This window comes from Neolamprologus multifasciatus, chromosome 16 (genome assembly GCF_963576455.1).
Source record: "Neolamprologus multifasciatus chromosome 16, fNeoMul1.2, whole genome shotgun sequence".
Classification (NCBI taxonomy): Eukaryota; Metazoa; Chordata; class Actinopteri; order Cichliformes; family Cichlidae; genus Neolamprologus; species Neolamprologus multifasciatus.
The window spans coordinates 3,768,880-3,786,872 of NC_140454.1; the positions used below are offsets into that span (position 1 = coordinate 3,768,880).

Sequence of the window (17,993 nt, forward strand, 5' to 3'; positions counted from 1 at the left end):
GTCAGGAATGTTATTGTATGTAAGTTGATTGTTTGCATACAGTGTCTGTATTAATTGGGATATCAGATCCTGGCTCTACTCATGGTTTTCCTGTTTGCCCGTATATTGTCATCCTGCAGTACTGAATAGTCCCAGCACAGAGTCTCCCGCCCCACCCAGACCCAGCACTCCATCCCGCCTGTCCTTCTTCATGAGACAGCAGAGCAGTGGAGGTGGATCAGGAGGTGCTCCTACCTCCTCTAGCATGGATCCACTGCAGTCCAGTTCTTCGAGCTCCCACCAGATGTCTCCTGACAGCCCGATGCACCATCAGCAGACCCACACAGATTGTCTGGACTGGGATTCAGGTTATCTGGAGTATCTTAAGGACGCTCGGAGGAGCATCGAGTTTTGCTCTTGGGCTTGTCGTGACTGGTCGGCACCATATGATGGCGAAAACCCATCCCCAAACACAGCCCCGCCACCCCCACTTCCCCCTACCTCCAATGTCCCGATGACTATGTTCCCCGAGCACTTCTCTTTCCAGCAGGGAGGAAGTCATAACTCTTCTCCCGGTCAGCAAAGGGCGGCCATTGTGGCAGCAGCGCGGTCTGAATGGAGTAGCTCTGAGCGGGACAGCGGAGAGTGGGATGTTACGATCGGCAAAAACAGCTGCATCAGCCTAACGCCTCGCTCCAAGAAACGCAGCCTTCAGCGAGAGGAGCTGCCTCCCAAGCCTGTCCCTCCTCTCGTACCTTCTTCGTCTTCAGCAACCGCTTTATCCACTTCTCATCCCATCTCCTCCCCAGCTCCTCACATCCCCTCATCTGCCATCACTGTTAGCTACCAGGCTATGTACAATGGAACAATGGCGCAGGGAGACGGGTGCTCAGACAGTCGTGATAGAGGACTGGAGGTGAAGAAAGTGAAGAGGGACTTGGGTGATCAGCAGTATTTGGATGAAAACGCCAACCAAAATGGTTCCCTTGTTAACTGCCCCTCGCAAAGCTGCACTGCTCTCCCAAAGTCTATTTTTAACAACAGTGACATCAGTGATGCACAATCTCTTTGTCCTAGCAAGATTTTTACTCAGACCTCCATTAACCAGTCAGCATCTGATACCAAACTGCTGTCAAGTGAAACCTTAAACCCACACGATGCATCCTCAGATCTTCCAGAAGCCAGTCAGCAGTCTGTAGAGAGTCTTATTGAGGAGCTGCTGGAGCAGGCGCCGGGAGACCCACAGCTGCCTGGCGATGCCAACGGTCAGGGCATTAGCATTGAGGCGTTCACACAGGAGCTGAGAGAGCTGGAGGACCGGGTGAAAGAGCGCTGCAAAGCAGCCTGTCAGCTGGAGGAAATCGCCAGAGAGAGTCTGTCCACTGAGCGGCAGGAAGAAGAACAGCAGCTGTCATCAGCACTGGAGGGGAAGCTGACAGGTGACGTGAAGGCAGACGGGTCTGCGGTGGGCATCTGTAGTCCTGCCAGACCACTGAACCAACCTGTCTCCCAGCCATACACAGGTGAGACTCACAAATTTCTTTCATTGTTGCATCTGTTTGTGGATACGTCTACTGCTGTCATCATATTTTCATGCTCACGCTGCTGTATCAAATAAGTGGTTGGATGTGTAACAGGAATTGTATCATTGAGCTCTTGCTTTTGATTAGGGATGCACCGATACCGATACTGTAAAATGTGTGTGTACTCATACTCGTAAAAGTTAACCGATACCATGAACCGATACCAACTTATTTCATTAATCAGAGGGTGGCTTGTCATTTCTGTTGTAGTTTTTTAGATTGGCCACTAGGGAGCCAATTATTATTTTATTTATTATTTATTTAATAATAATTATTTTGTTTGTTTGTTTACAATATGGACACTCTGCAACAATTTAAAAGTTTAATTTATTCTCAAACCTAATTTGTATTTATTTTATTCCAAACAGAAGTGTTTATTTATTATTCTGAAAGCTCGAGACAGTAACAATAGTTCAGTGATATTTTGTTAAATTACAATGTGGAGACTCTGCAATAATTTAACAGAAATGCTTATTTTTCACTTGAAGTTTTTTTGTGGTCATTTTTATTAAGATTTTATTTTTTATCGGCAGGGAAAATAATAAAACCTGTCTTCCAATTAATTGTATTTGTGTGTGTGTGTGTGGTAGAAGTATCGTTTTTTGTACTCTGTATCGGCAAGTACTCAGATCCAAGTATCGGTATCGTATCAGTTTGAAAAAATTGGTATCGTTGCATCCCTACTTTTGATAATTGCTAACAGCACAGCTGTTGAAGTTATGTGGTTGATGGTGTAATTACCACCTTTTTAATCAGCAACATTTCTATCCGCTGTATCAATTCCTCAAACTTAGGAACTCTTCTCGGCTATATTTAAAGGATGGTGGAAGGATTTGTAACCATATAATCACAAGCAGTTAAAACTCACTTCTGAGAAGCAGTTACAGTTTCCCTGCTGACAAGAGTTGAGCATCTTTCTGTTCAATGATCCACCGCTCTTCCTCCGTGCAGGTCCATTCATGACAGTTCTGTTTGCCAAGCTGGAGAACATGCTCCAAAACTCGTTATACGTCAACATCCTGCTCACTGGCATTGTGGCCCAGCTGGCCTGCTATCCTCAGCCCCTCCTACGCTCCTTCCTGCTCAACACCAACATGGTCTTCCAGCCCAGTGTCAAGTCACTAATCCAGGTACGCTGCACTATGCAGAAGTTGTTTATAATAGTTTTTTGATGCCCTCTTTTCCCTTGTTCTGAAAATAGTAGAGAAAGGGAATAGTTTCTTTGTTTGTCTTTGAAAGGGTTACAGTTTTTGGGTGTCTGCATTTAGGCATAGTTGTCCACTTCCAGCCCACCTTACTTCTGTGCATGCTCTGGTTCCAAAAGCATCAGGCCCACAGTGATATTTGCATCCAGTTTCTTTCCACATTCATTTTCTTTGTAAATAAATATAACTGCAGTTTCAGTCGAGTGATCCATCCGCACATTCACAGAAAGTTCAACAGTTTCAGTTTTAGTGACTTTGTGGATTTTTCTCAAACTTCACACTCAGAGTGTCGCTTTTATTGAAGGCAATAGACTCTGCTCCTTTTATAAAACTTAAATTGTTAAAAGTTCACGTGAATTTTAGTCTTGAGGAATGACAAGCCTGAGAGAGGGGTTAACAACATCAAGCAAAGGTGATCAAAAAGTTAAAAAGTTTGTTTCCACAACTCCTCAGGTTTTAGGTTCTGTGAAGAACCGCATCGAGGCATTTGCCGCATCTCACGAGGACTTTCCTGCCATGCTGAGGAAAGCTCAGCAGTACTTGGTGGCCCGAAGTAAAGTGGACTGGAGCGACTCGCCGGCAGCAGTTCCTACTTTGCGCCGCTCTGACTCGCTTGGTGAGTATAGAACTAGGAAGAGCTACATTTACACATACAGGCGTGGCTTTGATGACTTTGGTCATAAATTTAGTGAGAAGTGTTAATTAGGGCTGCTCAATTAATTTTAATCTCGATTGAGATCTGGGCTTTCAACGATCATTAAAAATGACTGAGCCGATTATTAGCCCCTCCCTCGTGCTTTACTCTCGCGCTGCTCTGTGTGACAAATCGAGCGCACCTCTCTGCATTTCGAACACGCGTCACAACAATTAAGAGCAGCGGTCTCCAACCTTTTTTGCGCCACGGACCGGTTTATGCCCGACAATATTTTCACGGACCGGCCTTTAAGGTGTCGCGGATAAATACAACAAAATAAAACTAGTACCGGTACTGAAAAAAAGAAGATTTATTCATAACACACGTGAAAAGACCCAGGAAAACCGAGTAAACGATAAAAACGATAACAAAATAACGCTGAAAAACGATAAAACCCTGAAAACTATACATTTCACACCTGAGCTTCAACTCTCGCGGCCCGGTACCAAACGACTCACGGACCGGTACCGGTCCGAGGCCCGGGGGTTGGGGACCGCTGATTAAGAGGACCCGAGGGAAGCTCGGAAAGCTCAGCAGAAGTTATTTGGAGAGGAGAGTGACTGCTGTCGGTTGAAAAGAGGTAAAAAAAAACAAACTCCAGTGGTGTGGAAACATTATGGGTTCGCGGAGTCAGACGTGGATCAAGTAGACACAGTGTGTAAACTTTGCTTTGTGTCGTAGCTGCACCACAGAGCAACACTGCAAAGTTCACTAAACATAGATGTTTACATTTTTCATTTATTTTTTATATTGCAAACATTTGCACTGTTATCAGTATTTGCACACTATTTTATATTATTTTTTGACAATCTTTAAAGTCATTATTCAACACATTGTTATTGTTAAATAAATATCGTCAAATAATCGAGATCTCAATCTCAGTGAAAATAATCGTGATTATCATTTTTGCCATAATCGAGCAGCCCTTGTGTTAATCACAGATAATTTACCAAAAACCAATTAACAAAGATGTTTAAAAATATTTTAAACACACTACGAAATTCCAATAAAAGAACATTTGAATTGGAAAAATTTAGGATAAATAAATAAAAAAAAAAAAAACTGTTAGAAAGTAGAAGAAGCGATTTATTGGTGCCGTAACATCTTACCATTAGTACTTTTTGAGGTTTTTGAGGGTTTTTTGTTTTTTGCTGTGCAGTGATTTGTTACCAAACTCCACATTAAAGGTGATAATCAGAACTATAGAGATTGAAAATGTGACGTCACTCAGGGGTAAAACCGCAAAGAATTCTGGGAACTCGTGGCAAGAGGTACTAGCGCACGCAGGCTTTCAATTGAAATCAGTCACACAGCGATAAAAAGAAACACAAAAAATGGCAAGAAGCTGTTGTTTTATTAACTGCAATAGCCGCTCGCGTGACAGCCACGGGAAGCCGACTGGTCAAGAGATCGTTTGTTATCGGATTACGTCGTTGAAGAGAAATTGTTCAAGCCATGTTTCCAAAGTAACAAAGAGGCATTAACATTAACGAATGTGTATTTATGAAGACGATTTGTGAGGTAAACTTTTGATACGTACGATGGTCTTTCGTTCTACACGGTGCATTTCAAGGTCCTGTACCCATCCGTCGGTAAACTGTACCGGGGCTTGTTGCAGTGACCTGAAGTTGGGCAGCACGCTAACGTCTTTTGTCCACTCTGTGTGCTCGTACGGGTCTAAACCTTTCACTCCTTTTGATTTTTTCCTCGTCTGTCTTTGTACGGACCGGCATTGTTCTCCTTCGTTTTGTACATAACTTTTTTGGGGGGCAAAGAAAAAGCAAGAATTTATTGGAACTGGAGAATGAACGTTTTGCGGTGCTGCAAATGCTTGCGTTTGATGCGGTACTTGGATTGTTTTGCCACGAGTTCCCGGCATGCAATGCGCGAAAGTCACGTGGTCTGTCAATCTCTACAGGCCCACTTGGTGACTTCTTTTCTATCTTTGAAAACGCCGGGAAATCGCAGAGATGTCAGAGTAGTCTCGCGTCAGTTTTATTTCCCTGTTGTGAAACCGTGCCCTTCTCTTCCAGTGAAGAGTCGAAAGCCATCTCTCGGAGACCTGATTCTTCGTCACACGAACAGTCCAACGCGGGCTCGGCACGCCGCTCAGCTCGCCCTCGCACACGTACGGGATGGCGGCCAATCGCTGCACAGCGCTCTGTTCCGGGGCAGCGGAGGTGCGTCCGGCCTTGAGAAGCAAGCCGAAGCGCTGCGAGTAAAGAACGCCGTCTACTGCGCCGTTATCTTCTGCGAGTTCCTCAAGGAGCTGGCTGCCCTCACGCAGGAGCACGCCGTCTCTTTGCCCTTCCCTCACAGCCAGGAAGCAGAGGAGTAGAAGGTAAACTCAGACTCCTCAAACTTCACGTCTGTTGATTTAGGCTGTACACAAAGAAGAAAATAATATCGGATTCTCCCATCAGGACACACGTGAGACTTTTCTGCAACGAAGCAGACAAAAGAGGAAAACTGGGATTTTTTTATTACTAAAATTATTATAGGATACCTATAGGACTGGAATCATTTTCCTCATCTGTACACTTATGATATTGTGCATATCGTGTATTATATTCACATCCTGTACACAGAAAATCTCGGTAAATACTTGAGATTCGGGAGCTTGTATATACACATACCATTTCATGGTATAATACGACAGTAAAGCCACAGATTAAAGAAGTAGGTGCACATATTGGTGCTAGTCAATACTTGTTATCTTTTGTTTTGAAAGGGTGCTTTCAGGCTGGCACAAAGAAGGTTTCCTCTTCAACAACAACAGAAAAAAACACCAAAAATAGTTTGGCAGGAAAAGATTGAAAGCGTGTGCGAGTCAGCCACTTACAAAGTAATCCCATCAGTTTGGTCATCTCCGTGCAGCTGGCTCATGTTTGCTTTCATCGCAGCTTTTGTCAAGGACGGACTAAGAGGAAAAAGTTCACTTTAAAAAACAGTTCCCAAAAACCATGGGAGCTTTTTTAGGTTTATTTTAAAAAGGCTGCACTAAATGCTAGTCATCACTGAATGAGATGAAAACTGGAAAAACCTCCGTGTGGGAGAGCGCCACTTTGTCTCCTGTGAATCAGCACGACTACCATAATTGTACTGAGAAACTTGGGTAATTATTGTCTTTTTCTTTTAACGTTTTAAACATTTGTCTTCTGAATTTGCACCATTTTATAGACATATCAGCAACATGTGGGAGCAGATGTGTCTGCCATTGCGTATGAGAGTTTATTTGAATGAATCACTCCTTTCCAAAAAGGTGACGCCAACTGTTCAGGCCATTAGCTAACCATTCACTGTTCGCCATTTTAAAAAAATAAAAATAAAAAAATTAAGCGGAGGAATCACGAATACGGCACTCTTGTATACGGAAGAGGATCAGGGCCACTGGGGAAAAAAGTGGGCACATCTTTTTTTTCTTCTTCTTATTTTCCAAAATTCAGACTTTTTCATCAGAATTACTTTTTTCTCATAATTCTGACTTTAATCTCAGAATCCTGAGATTAAAGTCAAATAAATTTTTTCTCAGAATTCTGGAAAAGAAGAAAAAAAAAGACGTGCCCACTTTTTTTTTTACCCCAGTGACTAGGGATGCAACGATACCAATTTTTTCAAACCGATACGATACCGATACTTGGATTTGAGTACTTGCCGATACAGAGTACAAAAACCGATACTTCTACCACACACACACACACAAATGCAATGAATTGGAAGACAGGTTTTATTTTATTCTCTGCCGATAAAAAATAAAATCTTAATAAAAATGACCACAAAAAAATTTCAAGTGAAAAATAAGCACTTCTGTTAAATTATTGCAGAGTCTCCACATTGTAATTTAACAAAATATCACTGAACTATTGGCACTGTCTCGAGCTTTCAGAATAATAAATAAACACTTCTGTTTATTTATTATTTCATATCGCAGCTCGAGTATGCTGAGAAGACGGTGCAATCCTCTGTTTTCCACGACCGGCATTGGCTGGTCATCCAGAGCGATAAAATGAGTCAGAGCCTCTGTTATTTAAACTGCCCGTGGATTTTCTCTTGACATTTTTCATCGCTTTTCCAAAACCTGAGTTAAAGTTGGCTGTTCCACACTGCTGACATTTTGTTTAGCCTAGCTACAGCAGCCTCCAGTTACTCTGGAGCTGCCAGTCTCACTCGTCTAACCCTGTGCCTGTTTGGCGCAGGATGCCCCCCTAGTGGCCAATCTAAAAAACTACAACAGAAATGACAAGCCACCCTCTGATTAATGAAATAAGTTGGTATCGGTTCATGGTATCGGTTAACTTTTACGAGTATGAGTACACACACATTTTACAGTATCGGCCCCGATACCTGATATCAGTATCGGTATCGGTGCATCCCTACCAGTGACCCTAATCCTCTTCCATATTTGTACGTGTCGCATCCTTTGTGTGTCATTTAGTGCTTTTGAAAGACCCGAAATTCTGCACGATTTTTTAATTTTTTTTAATTCCACCTGTGCGTTGGCATTATTTCCCTTATTTTGAATTTGATGAACCAGAATCTCGTGAGGCGTTCGTGACTTTTCTTGAAAAAGATTTTGTTTTCTTGGTGAGACAGGCCAAACCGAACACACAGGACATCTGGGAAAATAATATGCTGCTACTTTTTTTTTTTTTTTTTTAAACACTAACATTTTAATGGTGAAATAGCTACTCTATCTTTTTATTTCATTGGGTACCAAGTATAAATGTGCACGTGGAGGTGCTGATGCAAGTTGTGATCAGCTTTTCTTTAATTTATTGCGTTTCGAGGTTGAATGAAGTTGCAGCCACACAGTGTTAAAAGCTTTTGCCAAGACTTGATATTCACTGTTTTCCTTTGTAATGTGTTGCTAATTTGTTTTTGGGTTGTTTTGTTTTTTTTTATAAAATGGTAAGTAGTCATTTCACAGCTCTGTAATATCTGTAGCAGTTTTCTGTAATGTTGCCAGAAACTGTAAAAACTGTAAAAATGTGCATTATTCTTAGGACTGCTTTGTTAAATCATCTACCTGTGACCCAGCTTTCCAAGTAACATATTTGCACATACTAGCCATTCTCTCTCAACTCTTAGCAGTAGAGAAACTGCCTGCCACCCTGCAAAACGTCTAACATTTCTTTCCAATTACACCACTTTCACCTTCTGCAACGAGCTGAGACGTCCTCAGCTCGTCGAAGCCATAGCCGTGTTCGTCGTGCTCGTACGTGTGGGATTTCGTCCCGGCTGTGAGTCACTTTTCTACAGAATTTCTTAGATGCATTTCGTAACGACCCATAGTTTGTTTCTGGTTTTTTATTAATAGGTAAATAGTTTCTGCATGTCAGATAAGGCGAGGTTTTATGATAAACTAACAGTTAAGTAGTGTTTGGTTTGTGCAATAGTACTGAGCTTAAACTAGCTTCCATGCAGTAGGGTTTAGTGGTTAGCGAGTCGTGCACCTGCAGAGCTCGGCGATGACAGCGAGGTTTCACGCCGAATGTTTGCTCTGGGTAGAGAAGTCTCTCTTGTACTTTACACACTGCCATCCGTCCATCCGCGTATCACCCAGTCTGCTGTACACGTGCGATCTGAAGAGCGAGGGAGAGGAAACGAAAAAGCGAGAACAGAGGGCCTCATTCCTCATCAGGTTCTTTTACACTCAAGATTGTGTTTTCTAACAAAACTATTTTTTACAAACAGCTCTGATAAAGATTGATGCTACTTGCTCTGTTTCTTAATGTCACTTCCAGTCACAGTTGCAGTCATTTGTGTTCATGGTACACCAAAGACAATCGCTGATACCTGAAACTCACAGTGTCTGTTTAAGCAATCGTAGACAGTTTGATGGCGCACGGTCTGAACACTGTAATGAACCTTATCCACGAATCGCGCTTCTTTAGTCAACGTTTCGAGCCCACAAAACGGTGCCAGTTAGTTTTTGTTCTTTAATGATTTAAAATTTTTAAGGCTCAGCCTAATTAACGAAAAAGGGAGCTTCTCAGTAAGAACGTGGCATTAATAAATTTGTCTAATTAGGGATCGCAGTCTGTACTCGCGGTTAATCTTTTAATTTTATTTGATCTTTTTTTTAGTTCATTTGTAAGTATCCAAAAACCAATGTGATGAAGTTTGTAATGTGGCGTTTTTATAAGGGGATTGTTTCCTACCAGGGCCTTTGACGTCTTCCTTGAAAGACTGTAAACAGAAGTTAATTTAGAGCAGTGATTATATGAAAACACACGTTGCACACAGATAAATGAAAGGGAGTCTGGCAAAAATAATCAAGGTTCATGGTGACTGTGATGGATTTACTTAGCTTTATGGAAGTTGCTTTTCATACTGGTTTTTAAAGAAAAATATCTATACATGAGCACTCCAATCGTTCACATAACAGGGGTCATGGACGGGGGCACGGGCTTTTTTGATTTTGGGAAATTGATTTTGACGCTTTCTGCTTTCAGCAGCTCCCACGGCTGGATGCACAACATGTTTTTGTTCCTCTAGTGGCCACGGAGTAATCATGCTGTAACAAATCTGAAAAAAAGTTCCTGCTTTAATTTGTTTAGCACAATGAACGATGGCCTTCCAAAACGTGTGAGCTCTTTACGAACGAGCATCTCAGCTCTGCTCAGACTCCAAACCTGCTTCCTTGGCCTGCTATTGTTGTTTTCAGACTCTGTTAACTGACAAATAAAAAAAGGAGTTGTTGTAAACCCAAAGCTAAGCTCCGTAAGATTATGTTTGGCAGTTTTTGTTTGTTTTTACTTTTTTTTTTTTTTCTGCTGTGTTTTAAACGTTTTCTTGAACACTAAAATTGATCTGACAATTAAGTAAAAAATAACTTTTAAAATCAATTTCACTAAAATTGTTCCTTGAAAATTTTCCTGTGTTTTTGCTTAATTTTGAGCGTGTAATGTCTTTTGGGTTTTTTTTTATTTGTTTGGTTTTTTTTTGTGAGCAAACAGCGATCCAAAATGTTGAACTGCCACTCCTGTTTTCACATTGCGAGCTGCAGCGCCACCTGGAGAAAGTGGAGGGGTGGGACAGTAAACATCTCAAGGACTCATTTGCCGCTTCAAAATGTCCAATCTGTGCCATGTTTGATATTGATATCTTTTGTTATGATCTTGTTTCTTTCAAAGGCTTTGACCTTTCACCTCTGACATTTTCCCCTCTGTGATCTATGCAAAACGTGCTCTGGTGTCTCTGGGTTGAAGCTGAGAGATGGTATGGATTGATTTTGATGTGTAAATACTGTTAAAAAGCAAGTGGGAGACGTATGTGAAATGATTAACGCGACAGAATGAAAATCATCTGAAAATCATGTCATGATGAATGTTGTCAGAAATATTTTTCTATATTTTGAAATCATTAGAGGAAAAGAGGACACAACTTGCAAAGTGGGAAAAGCTGTCAGAAGAACACTACAAAGGGAATGTTTTTATTAATTTATAAATTTTTTTTGCCTAGCAACACAACATTTGTCCTGGTGTCTTTTCTTTGGGTTTCTTTGAACATCTTGGAAAAGGGACTCCGCCACAGGAGATTTTCAGTTTAAAAATATCCTCGTTTTCTCATACTCGTGTTGGCTCGTGCTCCAGAAGAGGCAGCACCCAGTACTTGTGAGCACCAGCTCATCTTTCTGCGAGTAATGAGTTCAAAAATTATAAACATACAAAGTAACATCACTTCCTGTCCTTTTAAAATCCATCCGTACTTGTGGAAACATGCAGATGAATTCATGGGCATACTGTGCCTGAGTCAGACAACCCCTTAAAATAAAAATTGTGTGGGATGAGACATTCATGTCATAAAAGTAAAATAGAAGTGTTAAATCTGATGCCTTGGTGGCACTCTACTCTGCAAAAGTCTCAAGCCACCCCTCTTTTCTTTATCTTTTGTAAGGGAAATGGGGGCAACGATTTATTGAAACGTACATATAGTAGGTGAGGAAAAACCCATTTGTACAATTCTTTTTCTTTCTTTTTTCTTAGGTATGTTTTTACTGCACTGGCAGTGTGTTTGGGATCATGCTGAAAATGATGCTATTTGGAAAGCTGTTAACATCGGATCAAAATCAGTGTTTATAATTCATCTATTCTGACAAGCTCTCCAACACCACTGGCTCAGATGGAGCCCCAAACCAATGACCGAGCCTCCAGTGTGTTTTAGACAGCTGTAGAAACTCACTGTCTGCCGACCTCTTGACCTCCTCTGTACATTCAATTCAATTCAGTTCAATTTTATTTATATAGCGCCAAATCACAACAAAAGTTGCCTCAAGGCGCTTCATAGATACAGAGAAAAGCCCAACAATCATATGACCCCCTATGAGCAAGCACTTTGGCGACAGTGGGAAGGAAAAACTCCCTTTTAACAGGAAGAAACCTCCGGCAGAACCAGGCTCAGGGAGGGGCGGGGCCATCTGCTGTGACCAGTTGGGGTGAGAGAAGGAAGACAGGATAAAGACATGCTGTGGAAGAGAGACAGAGATTAATAACAGATATGATTCAATGCAGAGAGGTCTGTTAACACATAGTGAGTGAGAAAGGTGACTGGAAAGGAAAAACTCAATGCATCATGGGAATCCCCCGGCAGCCTACATCTATTGCAGCATAACTAAGGGAGGATTCAGGGTCACCTGGTCCAGCCCTAACTATATGCTTTAGCAAAAAGGAAAGTTTGAAGCCTAATCTTAAAAGTAGAGATAGTGTCTGTCTCCTGAATCCAAACTGGAAGCTGGTTCCACAGAAGAGGGGCCTGAAAACTGAAGGCTCTGCCTCCCATTCTACTTTTAAATACTCTAGGAACAACAAGTAGGCCTGCAGAGCGAGAGCTCATATTAATGACGATTTAAACAAAAGGTTTGACATTGAGATTCATCGCTCCACCAAACCCGATGAATGCTTAGTAAGTGGATCAACTGAAGGGCCAGATGTAGCTCTTAGGTCCTATGTTAGGTTTTTACCATTTATTTTTTTATGTGCCCCCCAATTTACTGTTCATCTGCAGATAGTTTCCAGGCTTGACACTTCTTCTTTTGACCCCCACATGCTCTGTTTTCTTACCTTTTTTGCACTGCACGCTATGGCAAGATTTCCCAATTGTTTTTATCTAGTAGCTCTTTGGAAAGGACCATGTTGATTCAAAATACTAATTAATGGCTGTCAAACTGTGTTTCTGGCATTTTAATTTTTTTTATTTTTTGTAAAAAATGGGAAGAAATGATGTTCTGTGACAAGCTGCCAGGAAAAAAATGCCTAAAGATACAATTTTAAAATTGGTTCATTGTCTGTTATGAGAAGACACAACAGTGGTTCATCCCTTGAGTTAAGCATGAGTGAATCATAGGTCAGTGACTTTATAATAAAAAAAACAAACACAAAGAAAAAAAATGCGCTCCTCTGAAAATTGTCAGGTACGAGGCTGGTGTGAAGATAAAAGCTGCAACAAACGCTGACTTCTTTGGAAGCACAATATAAAGAACTGAAGGGTGACTCAAGACTTTTGCACAGTATTGTAATTTGGTGAAAGGAGGAGGCAGCTGCCAGAAGCCCCCTGCAGCTTAACAAAAAATGTGATGGAAACTTTTGTTTTTCAGGCTGACTCAGACAGTAATTATTTGCCTAAAATGGCCATTTTACTCACTGCATTTCCTGTTCATCTGTGTGAATGTTTGTAGAACATTGGTCCTTTTTTTGCTCATCCAATGTTCCTGTGGTGTTTCAACCAGTAACACCAACACTCATTTTTTCACTACATAAGTTAAAAATTAGCTAAAGTAAGTAACTATTTGTCGTTTCCTTAAAATTCTGTCGGGATACATTGAGACTGAGCCACCTAATGACTAGCAGGCATTTTCACACTGCACAAATACTGTTTATTCTTTAACTATGTGTTTTAATATTGGATATCTCTGTGTCAAAGTCATACCTGCTCTGTTAGTTGAGTTATTATAAATGATTTGCGATAGACATCTAACAAGTTCTAACAATGTTTTTATTACACAATTATAAAATACTGGATAGAAATGAAGAAAAGCTTTAATCTAAGGATTTTTTGCTTTCTCTCTTTGTAAAATTTAGATATATTGGATTTGCCCTTCTGGTCAGACAAAATGAGCATTCTGCAGTCGTCACTATATAAATGTACCACGCAGCCCTAACTTTGAAGAATTTATATCTGAATTTCTTGAATAACTAAAGTAAAAATGTGAATTTCAGGAATGTGAGATGAATTTGAATTAACTTGAATAGCTGTATGTAACACTGTTACCTCACAGTAAGGTGGTTTCTGGTTTGAACCTGCTGGTCATGTTCTTCCTGTGCCCATGTGGACAACTCCGGGTAATCGGGCTTCCTCCCACAGCCCAAAGACATGACTGTCGGGTTAGCTGGTGTGTATGTATAGATGTGTTTCACTGTGTTGTCCCTGTGCTAGGTTAGCCTTCTTCCACTGGTCAGAAAAGACATTTGGAGACATTACAGCAGTGTTTGAACTTGATTGATCAACTAATAATAATAATTTGTCCCCAATCACCACAGAGAATATAAATGGCTCGTGTTTCGGGGGGTGGGGACTCACTGACCCTAGAAATCAATGTTTCATGTAGATAGTTAAGTAAATCTCTAGCATTAACGATAGCTTGAAAACCTCCATGGGTTTTCATCATAAAGCTACATGACATAAATATGTGGTGGTCCCTGAAGCACCGACTGTATGGTTTGAGTTAATAGATTTACTCTGACTCGCTGCGTTTTCTAAAACACACATCTTCTTTTCAAGTGAAGTATAAAGTACACAGTTTGAACACCAAGACAAATGTCAAATGTGGATCCACACAATTTGAAGTCTGCACAAAGAGGGAACTGCAGTTGGCTTGGCTGTGTCCTAGCAACAGCAAACAAGGGAAAATGGCACAGAGGGAGGGCTGGAGGCTGATTGTATGAGGAGTACAGGGATGTAGTAGAGAAGAGCGGAGCAGAGCCGGTACCTGACTACAGGTAAGACATGATTGCAGGGTTTGATGTTTTGTTTTTTCTTCCCCTACAAATATATTTCATATACCTATTTTCTAGTACAATTTCTTTTTTTCTTTTTTTTAAAACTCAATTTTTATTATAATTTACAACATTGCAACAATGTTCACAAGTAGGACAGTTACAGGAACCGCAATGCAGAAATGTCGATTAAAATAAGAACTGCAATTAGGAAGCACAAAACAAAACTGGAAAGCAAAACAAAATCCAAGCAAGCAAACAAACAAACAAAAAGAAAACAAAACAAAAACTTTATGTAACATTAAATAACGTGACAAATCTAGCCATAAATGAACAAAACGAAACAGACCTATGCTAAATTATTGAAACAGTAAAGCATGTATGGGTCGCCAACGCTCAGTAAACAATTCTCTCTGAATCCGCAGAGCAGATGTTATTTCCTCCATCTGGTCAATTTCTCTTACTTTATCAATCCACATATTATATGAAGGTGGGTCAAGATTCAGCCATTTAATAGTGATACACTTTAGTGCTGCTGTAAGCAAGATTCTTAAGAGATACTTTTTATTGTTTCCCGCAAAACCATTTGGTAAGACTCCTAAAATGGCTAGCTGTTGGTCTTTTGTTAATGGTTGCTGGGAAACTGAATTGAGAACTTTAAATATGTCGTTCCAAAATGGGCAGAATTCTAGTACAATTTCAATGTTTTGTTAGTTTATTTTATTTGAAAGTGTGGGTGTTAATTTTCATTATTCATTTACTTTTTTGACATATGAATCCTTTAATTACATGTAAAGTTCAGTTTTTAATTTTGTTTTTATGTTTTTGTTATTTTAATAGTACTACAAGGTTTCCTATCGACTTTTCCTTACATGGCCTGACATTCAAAACATGAGCAACTGGACTCCCTCATCTATAATTTAATTTGGTAATGTGAGCACAACCTTTGGCGACTTGTGCCAGTCCTAGCAGAGATGGGACTACCACAGTTCCTCCTGTCACTTATCCCCAACATAGATAAAGTTACTGGCAATGATGGTGGAAACATTCATTGCTTGTTTTTGAAGGACTATGTCCAGGTAAAACTTTGGGTTCAGTGATTCGTTTTGCTGCTAACAATGTTTTGAAGTATTAAAGTAACAAACTGTAAGTGCTGTGGATTTCATTATGTTTAATTGTTAATATTAAAAAATGTAAACTGCAGACAGCAGACTTGTTACTTAAATACTTAACACAATTCGTACAGCTGATACAAATGCCACAGGCTAATACAAAAGTAAAATAAATGCAGTCAGCAATATATATATTTCTCTCGACTGTTTTTTTGTGGATCTGTGTTGGTTGAATACCCCAAATCCTTTTCTCTACAACTTTTGGGAGCTCGGCTTCAGTTTAGGTAAAAGGAAGTTATAGGACATTAAATTGCCCATAACTAGTAAAGACGAGCTTCATTCACTTCTATGACCTTTGCTATGGTAATTAATTTTTCCCACCAATGTTAAACTACCACCTGTCCCAAAATGAAGCATTTGGTTACTAGAGTAACTCTAGTTCTCTGGAAATATTACCCGGTACTCAATCGCTCTCACCAAGAGGCACTTAGTGAGATATTTAGTGAGGTTTGAAATAAAACTGCACATAACTCACATTAAGTAGGGTATTACGGTGCTCATATCAAGCTAAAGCTAGTTTCCTAGTTGTAGCTAAAAACACTTTGTATTTATTTTGTACTAAATAGAATTTAGGTGACTTCTGAAGTATTATCATAATTGAACATTTGACATATTGTGGGTAATGCAATAAACTACTTTAAATTATTTTCCTTATTTTCAATAATATACATGATCTCACTGAACAGAACATGCAGTATAGCACAGTAATTTACTTTTACTGTAACATCAAATAGGCCTAAAAACAACAGTCACTGTCTATTTTATGCTTCATAAGCTTAAAGTCAAATGTACACTTCAAAAATTTTGAGGAGAAAGTTTGAAGTAGAATATCTTGTTCAGTTCAATTCAATTTTATTTATATAGCACCAAATCACAACAAAAGTCGCCTCAAGGCGCTTCATAGATACATAGAAAAACCCAACAATCATATGACCCCCTATGAGCAGCACTTTGGCAACAGTGGGAAGGAAAAACTCCCTTTTAACAGGAAGAAACCTCCAGCAGAACCAGGCTCAGGGAGGGGCGGGGCCATCTGCTGCGACCGGTTGGGGTGAGAGAAGGAAGACAGGATAAAGACATGCTGTGGAAGAGAGACAGAGGTTAATAACAGATATGATTCAATGCAGAGAGGTCTGTTAATACATAGTGAGTGAGAAAGGTGACTGGAAAGGAAAAACTCAATGCATCATGGGAATCCCCCGGCAGCCTATGTCTATTGCAGCATAACTAAGGGAGGATTCAGGATCACCTGGTCCAGCCCTAACTATATGCTTTAGCAAAAAGGAAAGTTTGAAGCCTAATCTTAAAAGTAGAGATAGTGTCTGTCTCCTGAATCCAAACTGGAAGCTGTTGAAGCTACTTGTTGAATTGTGACTGTTGTTAAGTATCTCAAGTTGTTTCCACATCTGACAGAAAGGTGGGATATAAATTTCTTTATGTTTACCCTGCATAAGTGCTTCTGTTGATTATGTGATGGCTCCCCGTGGTTATCACAACACAGCACACAGAGGATCGACATCTTTCACTGCTGCTTCTCTACATCGCTTTGTACAGCTCATGAATAAAATATCAAAGCAGGATCAATTCGCAGGGACTGGGGAGTTAAGAAGTACTGTTGTGTTGACACACTGGCTGTCTCCTTACCTCCCACTCTCACCCTCACTCTGGATGCTCCTGGCTGTCTGCTGCTATTTGAAATGCTAATAAATTTCTCGACACTGAACTCAAAACTTCTCTTCCTTGCCTTAGCTAGTTCTTTCTACCCACAGCCTCAGCTCTCTTATGGCCTCTCTTCATATCTGTATCACCTTTCCATAAGCAGCTGTTTACTCAGAAGCACTTCACAAGCATGCACGGAGTGAATGTCACCTCTGCCAGACTAAATTGGTGTGTGACTGATTCATGATTTCTGTCTGTCATGCACTTACGCATTACGGAAATCATGCCTAATGACAGATAATTTCATGGGAGTGAGGTGTTTTGTAACTGGATGCCATTATCCCAATTTTAGTGCAGATGGATGACTGAATATGCTGCATGTTGCTGCTCCAATACAACAAAACTCGTTAAAACACAAGAGTTTCAAATCTCATTTGAAATCATACTTAGCTATTCTTAGCATGGCAGTTTATTAGATTGCAATCACATTGTTACAGGTATTATTTAAGTCACAGGACTAATATTTTAATCTACTTTTAAAAGAGTATAAAATTGTGCATAAACTCAATGCAGTAGATGACCAGCGCTTAATTTTAGACTACAAAGGTTCAAAATAAAATCCCAACATTGAAAAGAAAACTTTGAAGTATGTACAAAAACTTATGACTCACCCCTAAAGTCATGCTGAAGTAAATCGGTTGGTTTTG

The 17,993-nt window shown here is 40.2% G+C and overlaps 1 protein-coding gene across 2 annotated transcripts in view; it reads left to right on the forward strand.

Moving 5' to 3' along the window:
* The window catches only part of fhip1b (FHF complex subunit HOOK interacting protein 1B), a 39,200-nt gene extending 22,563 nt beyond the window's left edge, over positions 1 to 16,637 (forward strand). For both annotated transcript variants that reach the window (XM_085135961.1, XM_085135960.1), the window contains exons 9-12: positions 120 to 1,502; positions 2,514 to 2,692; positions 3,221 to 3,383; positions 5,495 to 16,637. In XM_085135961.1, coding sequence (XP_084992087.1) covers positions 120 to 1,502; positions 2,514 to 2,692; positions 3,221 to 3,383; positions 5,495 to 5,799 — 2,030 coding nt within the window. In that variant the 3' untranslated portion in view covers positions 5,800 to 16,637. The remainder of the gene's footprint in view (positions 1 to 119; positions 1,503 to 2,513; positions 2,693 to 3,220; positions 3,384 to 5,494) is intronic.
* The last annotated feature ends 1,356 nt before the right edge of the window (positions 16,638 to 17,993 follow it).